Source organism: Abramis brama, assembly GCF_963993115.1.
Source record: "Abramis brama genome assembly, chromosome: 8".
Classification (NCBI taxonomy): Eukaryota; Metazoa; Chordata; class Actinopteri; order Cypriniformes; family Leuciscidae; genus Abramis; species Abramis brama.
In genome coordinates, this window is record NC_139970.1 from 29787349 (window position 1) to 29805362 (window position 18014).

Here is an 18014-nt window from a genome sequence, read left to right on the forward strand (position 1 = left end):
AAAATGATCCACCAGCTAAACCATCACAAACTGTAAATATAAATGTTAAAATATTTTATATTGATCAAAAAAATATATCAGTCTTAGCTGCTTCTATACACCTAATGCGCAATATTCTTGCAATTCTCCTGTTTGCACATGTTTTTCAGTCAGACATCCTTAATTTAGCACATGGGCTATTTTCTTTGCAGCAAAACAAGTTTACTCTCGCTTCCATTGTGTTCCTCCTTACTTGATTTCACTCTCTCGAATGCGACTCTGGTCCATGTCCTCAATGAACTTCTCTCCTTTCATCCAGTAAACAAGTGGACTGATATCCCCACTGTACCCGAAGAAGGCTCGGCACGTCAGGTTCAGCATGCTTCCTGCAAGGGGGAAGGGAGGTTTGTGATTACACATTGATATCAAACTTCTGTTTTCTGTATTCAATCGTTTCTCTGCCCAGGGATTGTTGCCTTATGTAAGAAAATGTAGGGCCCATACTGTGTTTGTGAAGCCAGAGACAATGTCCCTGCACCGGCCACTAGGGGGTCTCCATGTAATCAATGGCAGCTGACAAGCTCACAATGGCTTATTGTAGGTTAATGAGACTCACCAGTGTGCTTAGAAAAAGAAAATCATGTTTTTCTAGACAATACATTATAGTAGTATACTATTTCCTACTGAGAGCATATTAAAATGGAATTTATTTTCATTTCTTCGAATTTAATTTCTATAACATTTCTTTTAACACCCTGAAAGGGATAGTTCACCCAAAAAATAAACTTCTGTCATCATTTACTCACAATTATGATGTTGTTCCAAACCTGCATGCATTTCTTTCTTTTGAGAAAAAGAAAGAAAGCATGCTATGACGAATGTTGGCAATCAAACAGTTTCAGTTCCAACTGACTTCCATTGTATATTTTTTGTCCATACAAATTGACACATGAGAACCAAACTGTTTGGTTTCTCAGAATATCTTTTTTTTATTTTCCACAGAAGAAAGTAAGTATACAGGTTTGGAATGACATGATGATGAGTAAATGATGATGGAATTTCCATTTTTGGTTGAACTATGCTTTTAAAGCATTAGATTTATTCTGCTAAAGCAAGACTCTTTAACAGGGGGTCCATGAACCTTAGGAGTGTGCCAATTATTGATCACACACACTTTTTTGTGTGTGTGAAAAAGTGTTATACAAAATATGCGTAAGCCAGTTAAAATGCTACACTACAATGTGTAACAGTATAGGTTCCTGTTCTGTCTCTATCCATCCTTGGTCTTAAAAAGGTTGAAGATCCCTGTTTTAAAGTATTTACATGGTGTACAAATGATTGATGTACAGTATTTCCTTCAGATAGCATATAAAATGTACTTATTCCCCCTTTCACTTTTAATTGAATTTCTTTTAGTTTACTTTTAAACACTTTCAAAGCTTCAGTATCAGTGAGATCTACACTTGTAAAGCAAGAGTCTTTAATGGGGGTCTGCGAACCCTAAGGGATTGGGAAATTATTATTTGATCTCAAGCTAATTTGTGTGTGTGTGGTTATAGAAAAAAATATATCAGCATTGCATTAAAAATTAAAACACAAAACTGAGAACTACAATCCTCCAAAACAGTGAGTTTATGTATTACTTTATGAACATGTTTATCCTCAGTGGTTTGAAGTGCTATTTCTATCTTTCTTTAGTTGCGGTTGAGGTGGTATTTTCCGCCTTAAGGTTGTGATGTTTGTCAGTTGTATGACGTTAATTAGGCATGTCTTTAGTCTACCAACGAATAAGGCCCAGCACCAGGGAAAATCTTGCTCCAGGCCCCCAAAACAACCCAGAAATAGTGTCTGTCTCTCACCAGGATGTGAAGTACATGCAGAGCATCTGATCAAAGAGATACTGACACCATGAGTGTGTAAAACAGCACCATTCACGCACACTGTGAATGACATCACGTCACAGAAATTTAACTGATACTGGGTTTGATGTGTTGTTGACATATAATAATAAACACAAATTACAGAATGCTAATGTTTAGACATTCACAGTTTCAGACCTTTGAATCAATTACATTTACATTTAATCATTTAGCAGACGCTTTTATCCAAAGCGACTTTCAAATAAGGGAAAACACAAGCTATTTATCATTCAGGAGCCCGCAACATTAGCAGTGCCACAATGCTGAATTGCAAGAGTAAACAAAAGCTAGAGCAGAAGTATAACAGCAAAAGACCAGAGAAAAGAGATTTGAATTTGATTAGGATGTCAGTGGAGCAAGACCGAGAGGGGTGAGACGTCGGCCTGTTAAGCACATTGGCGTGTTCTTAAATTGTGCAGGCTTAATTGCACTAGATTGAAGGCTGGCCAAAACAGCACTGCAGTACTCCAGTCTCAAAATGACAAGATCCTGGATTAGGAGCAGCCCCTGTATGGGAATGTACACACTAAAACACCCAAGCAACCACCCATAACCACAAAGAAACAAACTAACAACCACTCAGAACACCAGCAACTGCATACAATTAAAATACTGTTATTGTACAAACCTGAGTTAGTTTTTTTAATGACTCAAATCAGTCCTTCAGTATGTCTGTCTGACTGTACTATCTTTTAGTCTAAAGCCCAATTTATACTTCTGTGTCGAACTCACGCCGTAGCTACGTCGTAGGCTGTGTGTAGCGCGCGTACCCTTCGGCGTACCCTGACGTGCACCTCTTCAAAAATGTAACAACGCGTCAACTCTACACGGACGCAAGCGCTGTGATTGGTCTGCTAGGACCCCTCCCTCGGGTTTTACATGCTCCCTCTGCATGTGTAAATGCGCGTCAACGTGGACAACGACGCAGAAGTATAAATGAAAACCAACGCGTTGCCTACAGCGTAGAGGCTCCGGCGTAGGTCCGACGCAGAAGTATAAATCAGCCTTAACTGATCAACCTGACTTTTTTTTCATAGTGGATGCTGAAAAATCTGACAGACATCCACTGAAACTTTCTGAATCATCTTTAAGGTCTCTCAAGTTTTCTGGTTTTGTATCTTTCTCTCAAACCCTTAATGATCTATAAATGCTTAATGCTCTATAACCTTGAAATTTCAAAGATTTTTAAAGTTTTTTTTTTTTTTTTTACTCTCAGGAAACAACTTTTCTAGGTATTACAATGCTTGTAAGGCAGTACAGATATTCCTTTGAAATTCCTCAAATGCTATGTTTTGTTAATTTTCTTCTTTCTCTATTTTTTTTTTTTTTTTGCCATAACTTTAGCCCAAACTGTTATGTAGACAGTTATCTACACTATCGTTCAAAGTAATGGGGTTGGTAAGATTTTATAATGTTTTTGATTCTTATGCTCACCAAGGCTGCATTTATTTGATCAAAAATACAGTAAAAACAGCAATATTGTGAATTATGATTACAGCTTAAAATAACTGTTTTCTATTTAAATATATTCTAAAATGTAATGTATTCCTGTGATGCCAAAGCTGAATTTTCAGCATCATTACAATAGTCTTCTGAGTCACATGATCCTTCAGAAATCACTATAATATGCTGATTTGGTGCTCAAGAAATATTTCCTACTATATTCAATGTTGAAAACAGTTGTGCTGCTGAAACTGAGATACACAGTTTTCAGGATTTCTTTCTTACATCTATTTGCATAGAGAATTCTGATTGGTCTAATCACGCGTTGTGTGTTTATTCTCGTGTACAGCTGTGTATGTGCTGATTGCCATGACAACAGCAAAGCGGCTCTGATGCGGCATAACTATGTAAGTGTAAACCCAAGCTTGACTACCGTAATACTTTAACAATATTCATTTGCAAGCTCTGGTATTCCCTTTAGAAATTGTTGTCTCCTCTGTTATCGCCACAATCTCGTCTGCCTCCTAATCAGGGGATAACGCACAACAGATATGGAATAATAGAGCAATTTCAATACATCATTTAGGAAGCAGCTAGAAAAAGCTGATGTTTAATAAGGTCTGCCACCAGAGAGAGCTCTAAGCTCTATCCAGGGCCATTGTGCTGTTTTGAGTATGTTTGAATGAAAAGGCAAGTGTACTGAGTTGTTAGCTTGCGGTGTTTCGCTCCATTTACCAACACAGCCGAAACACTTACCAAGCATTCCTTTGCAAACACACACACACACACACACCCATGAATGAACGAATAGAGACCTACGTCAACATTATGACCTTCACTGAGAATTCACTTCACTTAAAGAATAAATCTCACAGCACTGCTGCTTTAGCAGACTGGATGCAGAGATTTCTTTGTATCCATATTTTTCTCCCCTCCTCCAATTCTTCAGCTGAGTTGTTCCTCAGCAGTGCAACCCAACGGGGACATGTAAGACTTTAATTATCTGTATAGAATAGGGCTTTGTGAACAGGTACTCCTCCGCAGATCCTTTCATACTCCCTGTCCTCCCCTCATCCTTTCTTTCTGATGTCATAATAGAGACCCTGCCTCAGCACCTCTCTCACCGATGTTACAGCGTGTGTGTCTGACACTGAAAGAGTGTGCAAATGAGAGAAAAGACAATTATTGCAGTTTAATCCACTTTTTCGAGCTGTGAGCACATTTGAATTGTAAAGGGAGATTCGTGAACAAAGAGAAAGTTTTCTATTATAAATCAGACTCACACACACATTCAATTTAAGCACTAACTATTCTAGAGGTTTTAAAATGGTCCAAAAGCACACACGCTGACACATATGTGTCCCCTCCCCCACACACAGGCGGCATTTCTCCAGAGGATCTGTTTCAATCTCCAAAATAAATCTAAATCCAGATATATCAACACGTCAGCAGGCCCTTACGTATTCAACCCACTGCTTCTATTCTTCTCTCTCAGCATTCTCTCTCTCTCTCCGTACAGCTTTCTTCCGCTGACAGCGGGATCAAACTCCATCAGACCCCTGGGAGATCATGTGTGGAAATCGCACGCGTCACATGACTTCCTGTTGGTATGTGACTATAGCACAAGGCTGATTAACTGTGGTAGGCAGTTTTGGAGATTAAATCACATTAGGATGGACTGAGGAGTCAATAGGTTAGTCAGTTCAATACATTTAAATGTGAGAACCAATTCAGTTTGCCTTTAAACAAGGTTCAAGGTTTGGCTGGTTAGCAAAAGTGGCCATATATTCTGACAGATTTATTTTATTTTTTTATATATATATTATACACATATATACCATTCATAAGTGGGTAATTTTTTTTTTTTTATGTTTTGGAAAGAAGTATCTTATGCTCACCAGGGCTGCATTGAAAAAATAGTAAAATCAACAATCTAAAATAACTGTTTTCTAGTTTAAAATGTAATTTATTCCTATAATGGCAAAGCCATTACTGCAGTCTTCAGTCACATGATCTTTCAGAAATAGACATAGAGGGGTTTGGAATGACATGAGGGTGAGTAAGTGATTTTTGGGTCAACTATTCTTTTAAAGGTATCTTTTTATATTTGTATTTAATAGGACTCACATTCTCTTCAGTTTCATTCCAGCAATGAGGACTGTGCACTCAAATCCCCAAAGGAAAGATAATAAACTCTGGATATCTGACAAACTGCCAGGATGGACACAAATGAGGTGTTTTTTTGGCTGCAAATATGATTTGATCTGATTATTCTTCGAGCTCAGGCTGGGAAAATAAATAAAAATGACAGTTTGTTCAAGTATGTGTAACTCCTAACAGTTTGTAGATGACTGACTGTGAAATGCTCTGTGTTTGACACATGCAAGTGTGTGTGAATGTGTTTGTGTTTAATACTCCTCTTTTCTGAATGCAGGTGAGTAAGAGTCTGTTAACAGACTGACAAGAGGTTTATGTATGGTTTAAGCTACGCCTGAAACTAAACCTCAGCAGAAGAGAGGCCGGTTGTTGTGGAATGTCAGATGAAAGGATTTCTTCTTATTAAAGTGAAGGACAGAGATCAAACAATATAGAGAGACGCAGAGGATATAGTGTCAAGGGTTAAGAATCAAAGAGAGGTGCAGAGACAGATTCAAGTAGAAAGTGAAATGACACTGTATTTGTTGTGTCTCTATGCAAGAACAGATGATTGGTTATAAATGCCTCAAACACCCGAGCCATTTTCTCCTCAGCCACATGAGACTTTTGACTATCTACATGAAACCTGTGTCCATTTTGCTGTTATTCTGGCCAGGAAAGAAAGCCCACTTAGAAAGAAAGATATTGTCTGGAAGACACATATGACCAACCAGCATTTCAGTTAGTAAAAGCCCTGCTTATTAGCCAACTGACATGGATCACATTGGGGCCAACTTTGCAAAATTCCTTGCAAATAGACTTGCACTACATCCTTCAAGTCCTACCCAGTCCTTCCTAATTGTAGTTTGAAACATTTGTATCAGATATGAAGCTAAATCTCTCAGAATGAAAGTCATATGGGTTTGGAATGACATGGAGGGTCAGTTAATGATCACAGAATTTTGGGTGAACTTTCCTTTTAAAGGGCATACCAAAAATTGCTAGTGCATGAAAGGTCTTGGCGGCTCTATCAGGGTCATATGCATGATTAGAAACCATGGCCTTGTGGGCCAAAAATGTGTGACAAAGGACTCTGGATTGGACTGAACACTTCAGAATAGAGATAACGCGACTTCTCTGTCAAGTCATTCCTCTTTTGTGCTCTCTCTCTCTCTTTCTCAAATTAAGCTGAAAATGTATGCCCTCAAAAATGTGAAGCGGATAACTAAGCTGCTGCTCATTGGCTGTTACGATCCCTCATTTGCCTACTGCGCATTACATACAAATGTTTATTAAACAAAGATTAGATTTAAATTAACAAGAAATGGCACAAAAATAATCATTTAATTCATCATTTAATCCACAGCTGTGGCCAGATAGATGAAAATGGGCTTGTAAACCACAGATATCTGGTTCCAGGCTATTAAGGCCAACATCCTAACAGCAGAAACACAGCTTTTGCACATATCAACTGCTTTTGTACTGTTCCTTTAAGGATATCAGTGGCCAATCTTACCCAATAATAAATTTAGATGTTTATTTAGAGAAATGCCCTCATCTCCCGATGGTTGCTTAGCAACAACTGTATTATTTTGGGCAAGGGTGATTAATATTAAGAAGAGTTCTCTGAATACCTCTGCTCAAATCCTCCCCACTTCTGCGTTAAAGTATGTCTGTGTTTCTCTGTGTGTGTTTTGTGCCATCTGTGAGGAAGCAAAGCAAAGGCACACAGCGAATACATTTAAATCAAGTTAAATTATGTTTAGTTAACCCTCATGTTCATTTGAGATTGACTTGGTTTTTTTTTCTTTTTCTAGATTTTAAAAATCCTTTCAAAATTGATGTTAGATTTTATTTTTTAAATATATACATTCTATATAATTGTATTGTGAAATGTTAGTAAAGTAACCATTAGAGTGTCTACAGTGCCTAACACATTTTTATTTTATTCATATTAATTCATAGTTAGTGAATTCTAGTGGCTTCGGATTTAGTATCTTTAACATCTGATTTTACTTCTAAATACAGAAAAATAATCATACAATTATACCAGTAAATGCATTCAATACAACTATTCACAATCTTTTTCAGCCATTTGTTCACTTTTACCTATTATTTGTTAGTTTAAATCAAGAATGCACATGGTTGACAGGGAATATGCTGAATACTGGATTTTTATTCTTCATTTCAATTACATATGAAAATAATGTAAGTGTACCAACCTACCCATTCTTGAAAGTAGCTATCTTGAATTTGAGAGAGATCTACAAACTACAAAAAAAGACACATTTGCAGTTGTGCCACCCTAACATTTAGGAATATACAAATTCCCAGATAAATGTTTTTTTATTATTTCAACAGCTTTAGAACTATTGATATTTATATAACAAAAATTTAATTACAATTATGCCATAGTATTTTATTTTTTAAATGTCCTATTATTAAATAGTCTTTTTAGTCAGTTCATTTATGCGGATGCATGGTTTCTCCACCTGGCTTTTTGGGGTTTTAAGATAACAAAACTGGTGCCAAAAATAATATTTATTATTTTAATGTACTGAAAATGAATTCAAACTAAATAGGTTTTATAGAATAAGTGATATGTCATTAATTTATCAAATTATATTAAAAGGAAATCATGAACTGAACTTGGACACAAAAATATGCATGTCATGTCATTGACCCATAAACATCAATAATAGTGGTAGTTATAAAATTAACAATTAAATAAGTTAATCTACCCTAATCTCAGCCCAGTACACACATATATAAAAAGCCTTTTTCCCTACAGTTTTTCCAGAAATCTATTTAGCATCCATTACAGTAACTTCACAGCAGTTCAATGTTGATTTGGCCTCATTAAAAACATTTAAAAAAAAATAATAATAATAATAGAATGAAAGAATTAAAATAAAAAACTGACAGGAGTGTACATCAGTCAAATAAAATAAAATAATAAAAATAATAATAATGTTAGCATGTGAAAATTCATTGCATTTATTATTGTTTTGTATCTGGGTTCTCTGAGACTCCAAACAAAAGTAATGAAGCAATTTTTCATAAAGGACAGTTGATGCATGTTATCAAGCTGAAATTTTGTTTATAATCAGATCTCATAAGATTAGAACAAGCAATGGTGTTTCACCCTGATACTTCAATGTTTATTGGTACATTTTTCGAGCCCTTGGGGGCTCTAAGACCCCAAACAGAACATGAGGGTTAAGATAAACTCTCATCAATCCAATGCAATGTATAAAATAAAGATAGATAGTCAAATCTTTCCTGTATTTGTTCCTTTATATCTGTTCAGCTTGGCTACTGGCTAGTGACTGCAAAGAGACAGAGAAAGGTCACCTTTTTTTCCCTCTTTCCATGTTAAATGTGAATCAGCCCAGTCTCTTTCGGTCTCGTTTTTTCCCCTTTTCGATTTTTGAGTTGTGCTTTTGCGTGTGTGTGCACACATAGGTGTGTGTGAGTACCCCTGTTGTCATTAATAATGTTTGGATGTGATTGTTTCACACACAGCACACTCTATCCGTCTCTCTCTATCCTTCACTCATCATCCCATCATCTCACATCATCATCTGTTCCGCGTCTATGGCAGGGAGCATGAAAAATGATTTCGATAGCTCATCTCTCATAATAAGCATGTTTATAGCAAAGTAATGGCCATATACATCATACATATCCCATAGTATTACACAGTGGCATCAACAAATGCTGGAAATAACTAGTATTAGACCAGCAATATCCTCTTACCTGCAATATACTTATAAAACTGTGCGTGTAAGTTTGCATATGTGTGTGTGTGTGTGTGTGTCTGTATTTGTGCGTGTCCAATAAGATTTCTGCAGGAAGTGCTCAGCGAGGAGTGATTCCCTCATGAAACGTTCTAAAAGCATTAAATATTCTTCCACCAGCTCAGAATTCTGTCTCCATCTCCCAGAACCTCTGCGCTCGCTCTTTAATACTCTTCTTTCCTTGAAAATCGCTCTCTCTCATTTCCATCTGTCACTAAATTTCTTTCATTAGATGTCACCTGCAACTTACATCTGTACGCCTCACATTTGAGATTCTGGGTACGTAATTACTGGTTCATTTTAAAGGGGTCATGAATTGAAAAACTAATTTTCCTTGATCTTTTGACATGAAAGAGGTCATTGTACTGTAAAAACATCCTGTAAGTTTCAGAAACCAAAACCTACTTTTTCGTCCAAAAACAGCTTTTATTGAAAACAAGCTCTGAAAACGACTTTCGGATTATGATGTAATAGTGCGATGAAAGACCGCCTCTGCATCATCACATCTTTGGCCCCGCCCACAGGCACGCTAATGTCGATGAGAGGCGAGATACTGGATCACTGGACTAAAAATAACATTACTTTCCAAAGGATCCTAATGCTAGGAAAGTGCTTATTTATTTTCAACTATGTGAATGTCTCAGTGCATCATTTTTTTGTTTAGTACATTTCACTGTTTTGGCGCAGGCTTTGCTAACAGACTTTTACTGTAAGCTATGGACTCGACAGTAATGCCACAACATAAGTTACCGTGTTACTTCTAATGCCTAGTCTGTGTCGTGTTTTCTGATATGTAATGGTTCAAGCAAGACGTTCTTTGTCTCAAATTGTTTTATTGCCATTTATGTGTCAGTAAATCTCTGGCTAAAACTCCTTTTATAATCAATGATGCTATCTACACTCTTATTTACATCATGTTTGAACTGTTAGTTATGATGAAAGCATTCGTGAGAGTGCAGAAATCGAGCACTGTATTCATGCGCTGCAACCTTTCATGCAACAGGAGTAGATTGAGATACAATGCTGTAATCAACACTTTTCACCATATCTCGACAGCTGTAATAGTAAAAAAAAAATAGTAAAAGTTTTCGAGAGAGTTCGACATGTAATACTTATTTCATATGCAAGATGTTAGCCAATCACAGCAGTGATTACACTGAAGTCTCACTGCAGACGCCCCTTTAAACAGAGAGTTCAAATCAGAAGGCTAAAATCATAATTCTAAACTATGATTTTTTTATGTAAAAATAATAAGTGGACCTCAGGAAACATTATAAAATGATAAAAGAAAGATGCAACTCATGACCCCTTTAACAATTTTTTTGGGAATATTTAATATTTTTCTTCACATTATTCTAAATGTCTAGTTCAGTTAATGTTGCCTTAATTTAGTTTGATTAAATTATTTGTTAAATTAATAGATACTTTATTCATTACCAATTATTTTTGACAAATATTTTGCACTAGCCCTTACTGGAGAAATATTTTATTCAATTTGTTAAAGGTACACTGTGTAGTTTTTTTAAAAGTATTTTATTAGCTAAAATCAATGTATTTATTCATAAATATGTCCTCATTGGTGTAAAATTACCTCTGTCAATGATCTGACTTATCCTTGTAAGCGAAGAATTTCTTATCTTTATTTACATTGGACGGGTAAGTCCAAGGAGGCTTCCATGTCGTTCCGCCATTTTGAAAAACTATAATAGCAGAGAGGGACAAAAAGCACTAGCCTACCTCAACGCGTTTCCACAACGCGTTTTCGTTCAGAGCCAGCGTCACGTGACTGAAACCAGCTGAAACGGACAAGGAGATCAGTGAGAGGCGCTTGTCACTGGCCGACAAATTTTAAAGGCTGCACTGCACGGTACTTCATAATGCAGGATCACACTTATGCCGAGCCACAGGAGAAGGAATCCTCATCGCCAAAAAAGCAAAAAAAAAAAGGATTTAAAAGGAAACGTGACCGGCGAATTCAAAAAATGAGGGTAAATATCGGGGTAGCTTTTCTCAGGTGGAGAGAGCTAATGAAGGAGAAAGACTCTGAAGTTGCCTGCTTTCTTCTCGACAGGTAAGTCAATGTTACGGTCTAAATTACAAGCTTTTTTTCATTGCTTTTCATTGCAGCATAAGAGTAGTACATGTAGTTAAACTCGATGAAGTGCTATTGGAAGACATGTTGTCATAGCTTCTTGGTACATAACAGCTACCGTAGTTGCAACACTCATTTGAAAAAGCGAGGCGCTAGACAGCACTATTCGTTTGAATGCAAAATACAATTTCACCACTAGATGGGAGAAATTCCTACACAGTGTTCCTTTAAAGGTGAAATAAGTAATTTGCAACATTACAAAAGTTTTATACATAAATTAACAACGGTAACTGAAAACCTTTGCGTGATGCTACATCCTCGCCACTAGGTGTCATTACAAGTCCAAGACGACATTAAAATTGACTGAACAATGATTTTAGTTAACTGTAACTAAATGTAGATTTCAATTGAATTGAAATTGAACTGAGAAAAGAGAGAGATGAAACTCAACAGTTTCAACAACAACAACATTCACAATCACAATACGACAAAGTTCGACTCAAATGGTTTCTATTATACTGCTAAGCTGCCCACAATGCACACACGTCTAAGCCTCAAAATTACTCATCATGTGGTCACTCTTCAGTGTGTCTCCAGTCGATGAGTGGTGTCCTGCTCTCTCTCTGCTCATTCTGAAGGCAGAACATGGTCAGCGCTGCCACAATATGTTCCAATCTGCTCCTGTTTCCAACATGCCTGGATCCAGAGCCTACGCCAAACAAACAGACGCGGCTCCATCCACCACATACACACACACGGTTCAGTTCAATGCACACGCTAACAGACTTGCGCACATGCGCGTACAAGCACATCTCCGTCCATTATATAAATTAAAACGGATGGTATGCGTGTGTTAACATGCACAAGGAGCTCGGATCAACACACACACATACAGTGAAATCCAAAAGAAGGCCCAGTGAATGTTTCTGCACCATATGGAGCGGCTATTGTTGGGAGACAACAGCAGATAATTAGCATAGAGGATTTGCATTTATGAGAACGACTTCCATTCAGAGCGTAAACAACATAGCATCATAATGCTGACTATAGCAGCTATCTGTCTAGCAGGGGAACTCCTTTCTCAAACGTTAACAACACACACACACACACACACACACACACACACACACACACACACACACACACACACACACACACACACACACACACACACACAAATGCTGCTACTGCTGAGTTAGTGCATAACTGCATGGCATGAGTTTAAACATTCTCGATGAGTCTCCTTTAGTAACAGTTTGACGTCTTTTCAATAACAGAAACATCACACATTTGTTGAAATTGTTTTGCTTGTGTTTTTGTGAGTAAATCCATTACAATCTCTCTCGTTTTACTTACACAATGCAAATACAAAAAACACTCCGGCTGTGTTGGGAATGGAATTCTACTGTACGGCTTACTCTGCAGTATATTGCACAGTAGCCTATTTAAAAATGATAGTATGGGGAAATAGCACACCACATTAAGAGGAAAATTGTGCCCACTATTTGCATGCACTTTCTACTATTGCTTTAGCACCTGATTCAGTAACAGCACCTCAATTGTCCTGTGCACATTTCCATCAGCAAAATTTGAGTTTAAGGTGTGAAGGGTGCAGCAGAGAACCGCAATTAAGGGTTATTTTGCTGGGACTGTAGAGCAACTCGGCTTTTTTTTTTTTAATGCCAAAAATGCACTCAACTGCACCAAACACCTGGATATATGCCTGGTTATAATGCTCTTCTAGATAATTCCATACTTACTTAATTAATTAATTAACTGCTGCCATGATCAGTAGAAAGTGTTCACGAACATTTTTAAAGTAGCCTAGTATTCAATATACTGCCAGCTTTCTGTAAGTGATAATGTGCTAAACAAAACATTATTTGATGCTAACTTTAATTGCATCAAATTCTGATGATTTTGTAAAAATAGTATATATCAAACTATGCATTATATACACTACCATTTAAATGTTTGGGGTCAGTGAGTTTTTTTTGTGAAAGAAATTAATACTTTAATTTAGCAAGGATGCTTAAAAGTGACAGAAAAAACATGTATAACGTTACAAAAGATTTCTATTTAAAATAAATGCTGTTCTTTTAATCTTTACATTCATCAAAAAATCCTAAAACGAATTGTAACACTGTTTCCTCAAAAACCTTTAAGCAGCAAAGATGTTTTTAACATGTAATAATAAGAAATGTTAATAATAATTTGAAAAATAAGAAATGTTTCTTGAGTACTGAATCAGCATATTAGAATGATTTCTGAAGGATCATGTGGCACTGACAACTGGAGGAATGATGCTGAAAATTCAGCTTTTCCATCACAGGAATAAATTACATTTTAAAACCGTTATTTAACACTTTAATTGCAATATTACCATTTTTAACGTATATTTGATCAAATAAATGCAGCCATGGTGAGCATAAGAGACTTCTTTCCAAAATATAAAAAAAAATATTACAGACCCCAAACATTTGAATGGTAGAGTACACTGATAAAGTGTATAGCACTTGACAGAAGCAGAAGCACTTTGCGTCACTGGTGCCCCCTCAAGATGCCCTGGTTATTTTGAGAAGTGGGTGATGTGACAAGCAGACGAAGCATTTCATTCAGAAACACTTTGGCTAAAATGGTGCAACTATTTGAATTTGGTTGAATGTTTAATTCAGCAAGCATTCCAGTCAGCATCTCGGAAACAAATAGTTATTTTTGTTCATTTTTAAACATCATTACCCATCAAAAAAATGAATCAACCAGACAAATCGTGAAAAACCATGATTGATATCGCCTCCAGTTCTTGTGTCACCCTGGAAATAAAAGGTCAAGTCAAGTGCAATGCATCATGGGATACAATATTCCACGCAATCTGCTCTGGTTCTATACTGCATATTTTTACAAAAGTAGTAGGTCATTCGGGTAACCATGCATTCAGAATATTTGCATACTGTGCACAGTGTACATATTACATACTATGTTCTTTCAAAAATAGCACATGCCTTTGCGAACAAACCCATCCCCCCCACCCACACACACACACACACACACACACACACAAACAAACACAAACGGAAGCAGTTCTTACCGAGCTGCACATCCATGGCGAGAAGCTTGTTTTCAGAGGGAAACAGAATCCTGGGGGGCTCTTCAGTCAGAGGAGCTGAAACAGACACAGAGCGTTATTTTTACTAAGTGACATCAAGCACCTCTGATGAAGCACACACTCTCTCCCTCTATCAGCCCACACGTTCGTGATTGGATGAGTAAACTCCAGCATCTTGCCATCAACATCTCAGCGAGAATTGTCTTGGTCTACCCAGTTCTCTCGTTTCTGTTCTGTTCAGATCTGTCCTTTCTCTTTCCAGATCTTCCTCTCCCCATGTGGGCTTGATGCTCCAAATTCCAGCTCATTTCCTTCGAGTCAGAGGTGTGTACGTGTCTTTCTCTCTGGTGATTATGCTGACTGTGTTTGTTCAGTTGGCTTTTCCCAAGCACAGGATTGCTGTAGGTTATACTACACGCACCATGCCACTGCATACATGTGCGTTTGCATTCGGCTTTATGTAACTCTTAAAACTCGAGGATGTATATTTGTGTGTTTGTCGCAGCTCCAGATTGGTTCTGGGCTGTGAGTGTGTGTGTGTGTGTGTGTGCGTGACGTGGGGGGTGCACTTAATAGACAGCGAGCTGGTGGAAGTTTAAGCCGCGCGATCGCTCATCCAAAATCCAATTTTCACTCGGCGGAGGAAAGAGCACTGGCCCCTCCCGACGGATTATTCCGGGTGACTGACGGATAGCAAACAGCAAATTAATGAATTATGCCTCCAGAATATACACATCTCACTGTTGACCCATGCAGCACATTTCCCTGTTAAAGTTATAAGGGAAATGGACACATTAGAACAGTAAGATGGTGTGACTTAAATCACATTATGAGAAAACCAGTATCATAGTAACGGTGTACATCACAATTTAGTTTTAGGCTGAAAAAAAAAAAAAAAAAAAAACATTAAATAACAAATTGTCATCTGGTAATGCTTCATTTTGGATAATCTAATATATTAAAGGGAGTTCACCCAAAACATGAAACATTTTTTACTTAAGGGCTCAACGCTAAGGATTTTTTCTACTGGCCTGGTCGGGCCAGTGGTTCAAATTTTTAAAAAAAGAAAGAAAAGAAAATGGGCCTATAAAACAAGCCTAGTATTGTTCTCGTTATTTTTGATACATGTAACCATAATAAACAAGGTTGTGACACCTAAAGCTACTAGATTAACTCATTTAAACAGTAAGTAAAACAATGGGAACAAATAATCAAATTACGAGCAATAGCACAAATATATGCAACAGAACAAACATATAAATTAAATAAACAGTGCTTTTCAGGTTTTTATGTAGGTTTAAACAGGAGATTTTCAGGTGGAGAAATTGTAATCTAATGTAACTATACTATATATAACTATAGATCAACCTTTATTAAGATTAATCTGAAGAGCAGTTAAAGATGCATAAATAATGTTTTAAAATGTTGAACATATAAAACGTTAAATACTGTTATTTTAAATTATTTAAAAAATGAAAAGATACTTTAAATGTGAAATTAAATCCGCCAGGAGGTGTCAGCAAGTCACTGTTAATGAGTGAGCCATTGAGATTCAACCGATTCATTCAAATGGCTGATTCATTCGTTAAGGAAGCTTTTTAATGTCTTAATGAGTGAGTCATTGAATCATTAATTCAGCAGATTCGTTCGAAAAGCTGATTCATTTAGTAAAAATACACCGTCGTGTGTTGCTCAGAGACGCAAAACAGTGCTGTGGACTTTGTTTGGAACTATTTTCGTTGGCGGAATAGAGCGAAACGGGCGATTTGATGTCTAAAATGTAAGTCACTTAATATTAACTTGTTTATTAAACTGTAACGTTACTCTGTATAAAATCAGTCACATTTGTAATCATGCTGATATTTGGAGAAAAACGGCGCTCTTCGTGTAATATTGGTTAACTATATACACGGGTTTCTTGTATACAAACAATACCGGATGCGCGCATCCAGGAGGCAGAAAACCGCTATCTGTTATGCCGAGTTCTGTAAAAGAACATTGTAATTAACGTAGATTTCGCATTGTTTGTAATTTCTTGTTGACTCTATAATAAACTGCAATTTCAGAGTTGGATCTGTTTGTTTGTGTCTCATATTAATATAACATTATGTAAAACGTCCAACTGTTTACGAATCAAAATCCGGACATACTGTGATGCATGTATGAATTATCATGTTAGACTAAGTTAGTAATGTAATAGCCAATGTTAGCAGTGCAGCATCTATAGAGCCCGAATTTGCTTTTATATAAGTTAACCTTGTTTACGTTACTTTACGACCTGCAACATTTCATGACACATAACGTTACTTTACTGTAAATCAGAGATTTGACGATGGATTATGTGGGAAGCCATTAGTACCTCCGACCGTGGCGATTATATTAAAAAATTTACTCTCAGCAATGGTGAGATCTTGCCGGATCCCTACGCAATACATGACGATCTTTGGATTGTGGATGACAAGAAGTGGCCAGCAATTGTATGGCCTGATATATATAATTTTCTTATTCAGACACCAAGTGTGTATACAAGAGAAATGATAAGAGCGTACAAATCCCTTGATGCATACAACTACGTGCTATGTGGTCATGTGCAGCTCGTCAAATTATGAATAGAAAGAATATAACATACAACTTCCTCCTTCTGTCCCACTCTTCCATTCGCCTAGATTTGGAATTACTTACAACACGTATAATTTAAATGAGCAGATAAAACACAACAGATAGGCCTGCATGTAAATAAATTACGCAACAATTCCTTGGCATTTTGACTTAGCGACAACACCCCAGCTAACAATTTTAGGTTATAAGAACGTTTCCATAACGTTCCCATTAAGTTATAAAAACGTTATTTCTGAATGTTCTAGAAACTTTCAAAGCGTCCAGTTTTTAAGACGTTGTATTAACGTTATTTCTTAGTTATAAGAACGTTATTCAAAACGTTATTAGAACGTTCAATTCTCCTGTTATATAAACGTTGTATTAACGTTCTTGCTTGGTTATAAGAACGTTGTTCAAACGTTATTGGAACATTCAATTCTTAGGTTATAAGAACGTTTCCATAATGTTCCCATTAAGTTAGAAAAACGTTATTTCTGAATGTTCTAGAAACGTTCAAAGCGTCCAGTTTTTTAGACGTTGTATTAACGTTATTTCTTAGTTATAAGAACGTTATTAGAATGTTCAATTCTCCGGTTATATAAACGTTGTATTAACATTCTTGCTTGGTTATAAGAACGTTATTCAAATGTTATTAGAACGTTCAATTCTTAGGTTATAAGAACGTTTCCAAAACATTCCCATTAAGTTATAAAAACGTTATTTCTGAATGTTCTAGGAACGTTTAAAACATCCAGTTTTAGACGTTGTATTAACGTTATTTATAGGTTATAAGAACATTATTAAAAACATTATTAGAACGTTTAATTATCTCGTTATAAAGCGTTGTATTAACGTTATTGCTTGGTTATGAGAACGTTATTCAAAACCTTATTAGAACGTTCAATTCTCCTGTTATATAAACGTTCTCTTAATGTTTTTCT

At 36.5% G+C, this 18014-nt stretch overlaps 1 protein-coding gene across 2 annotated transcripts in view; it reads right to left on the reverse strand.

Annotated features, from left to right (window-relative positions):
• il1rapl1a (interleukin 1 receptor accessory protein-like 1a) overlaps positions 1–18014 on the reverse strand; it is an 84396-nt gene that overhangs the window by 7366 nt on the left and 59016 nt on the right. For both annotated transcript variants that reach the window (XM_084122694.1, XM_084122693.1), the window contains exons 6-7: positions 14458–14532; positions 233–365 (exon numbers count right to left, since the gene is read on the reverse strand). In XM_084122694.1, coding sequence (XP_083978820.1) covers positions 233–365; positions 14458–14532 — 208 coding nt within the window. The remainder of the gene's footprint in view (positions 1–232; positions 366–14457; positions 14533–18014) is intronic.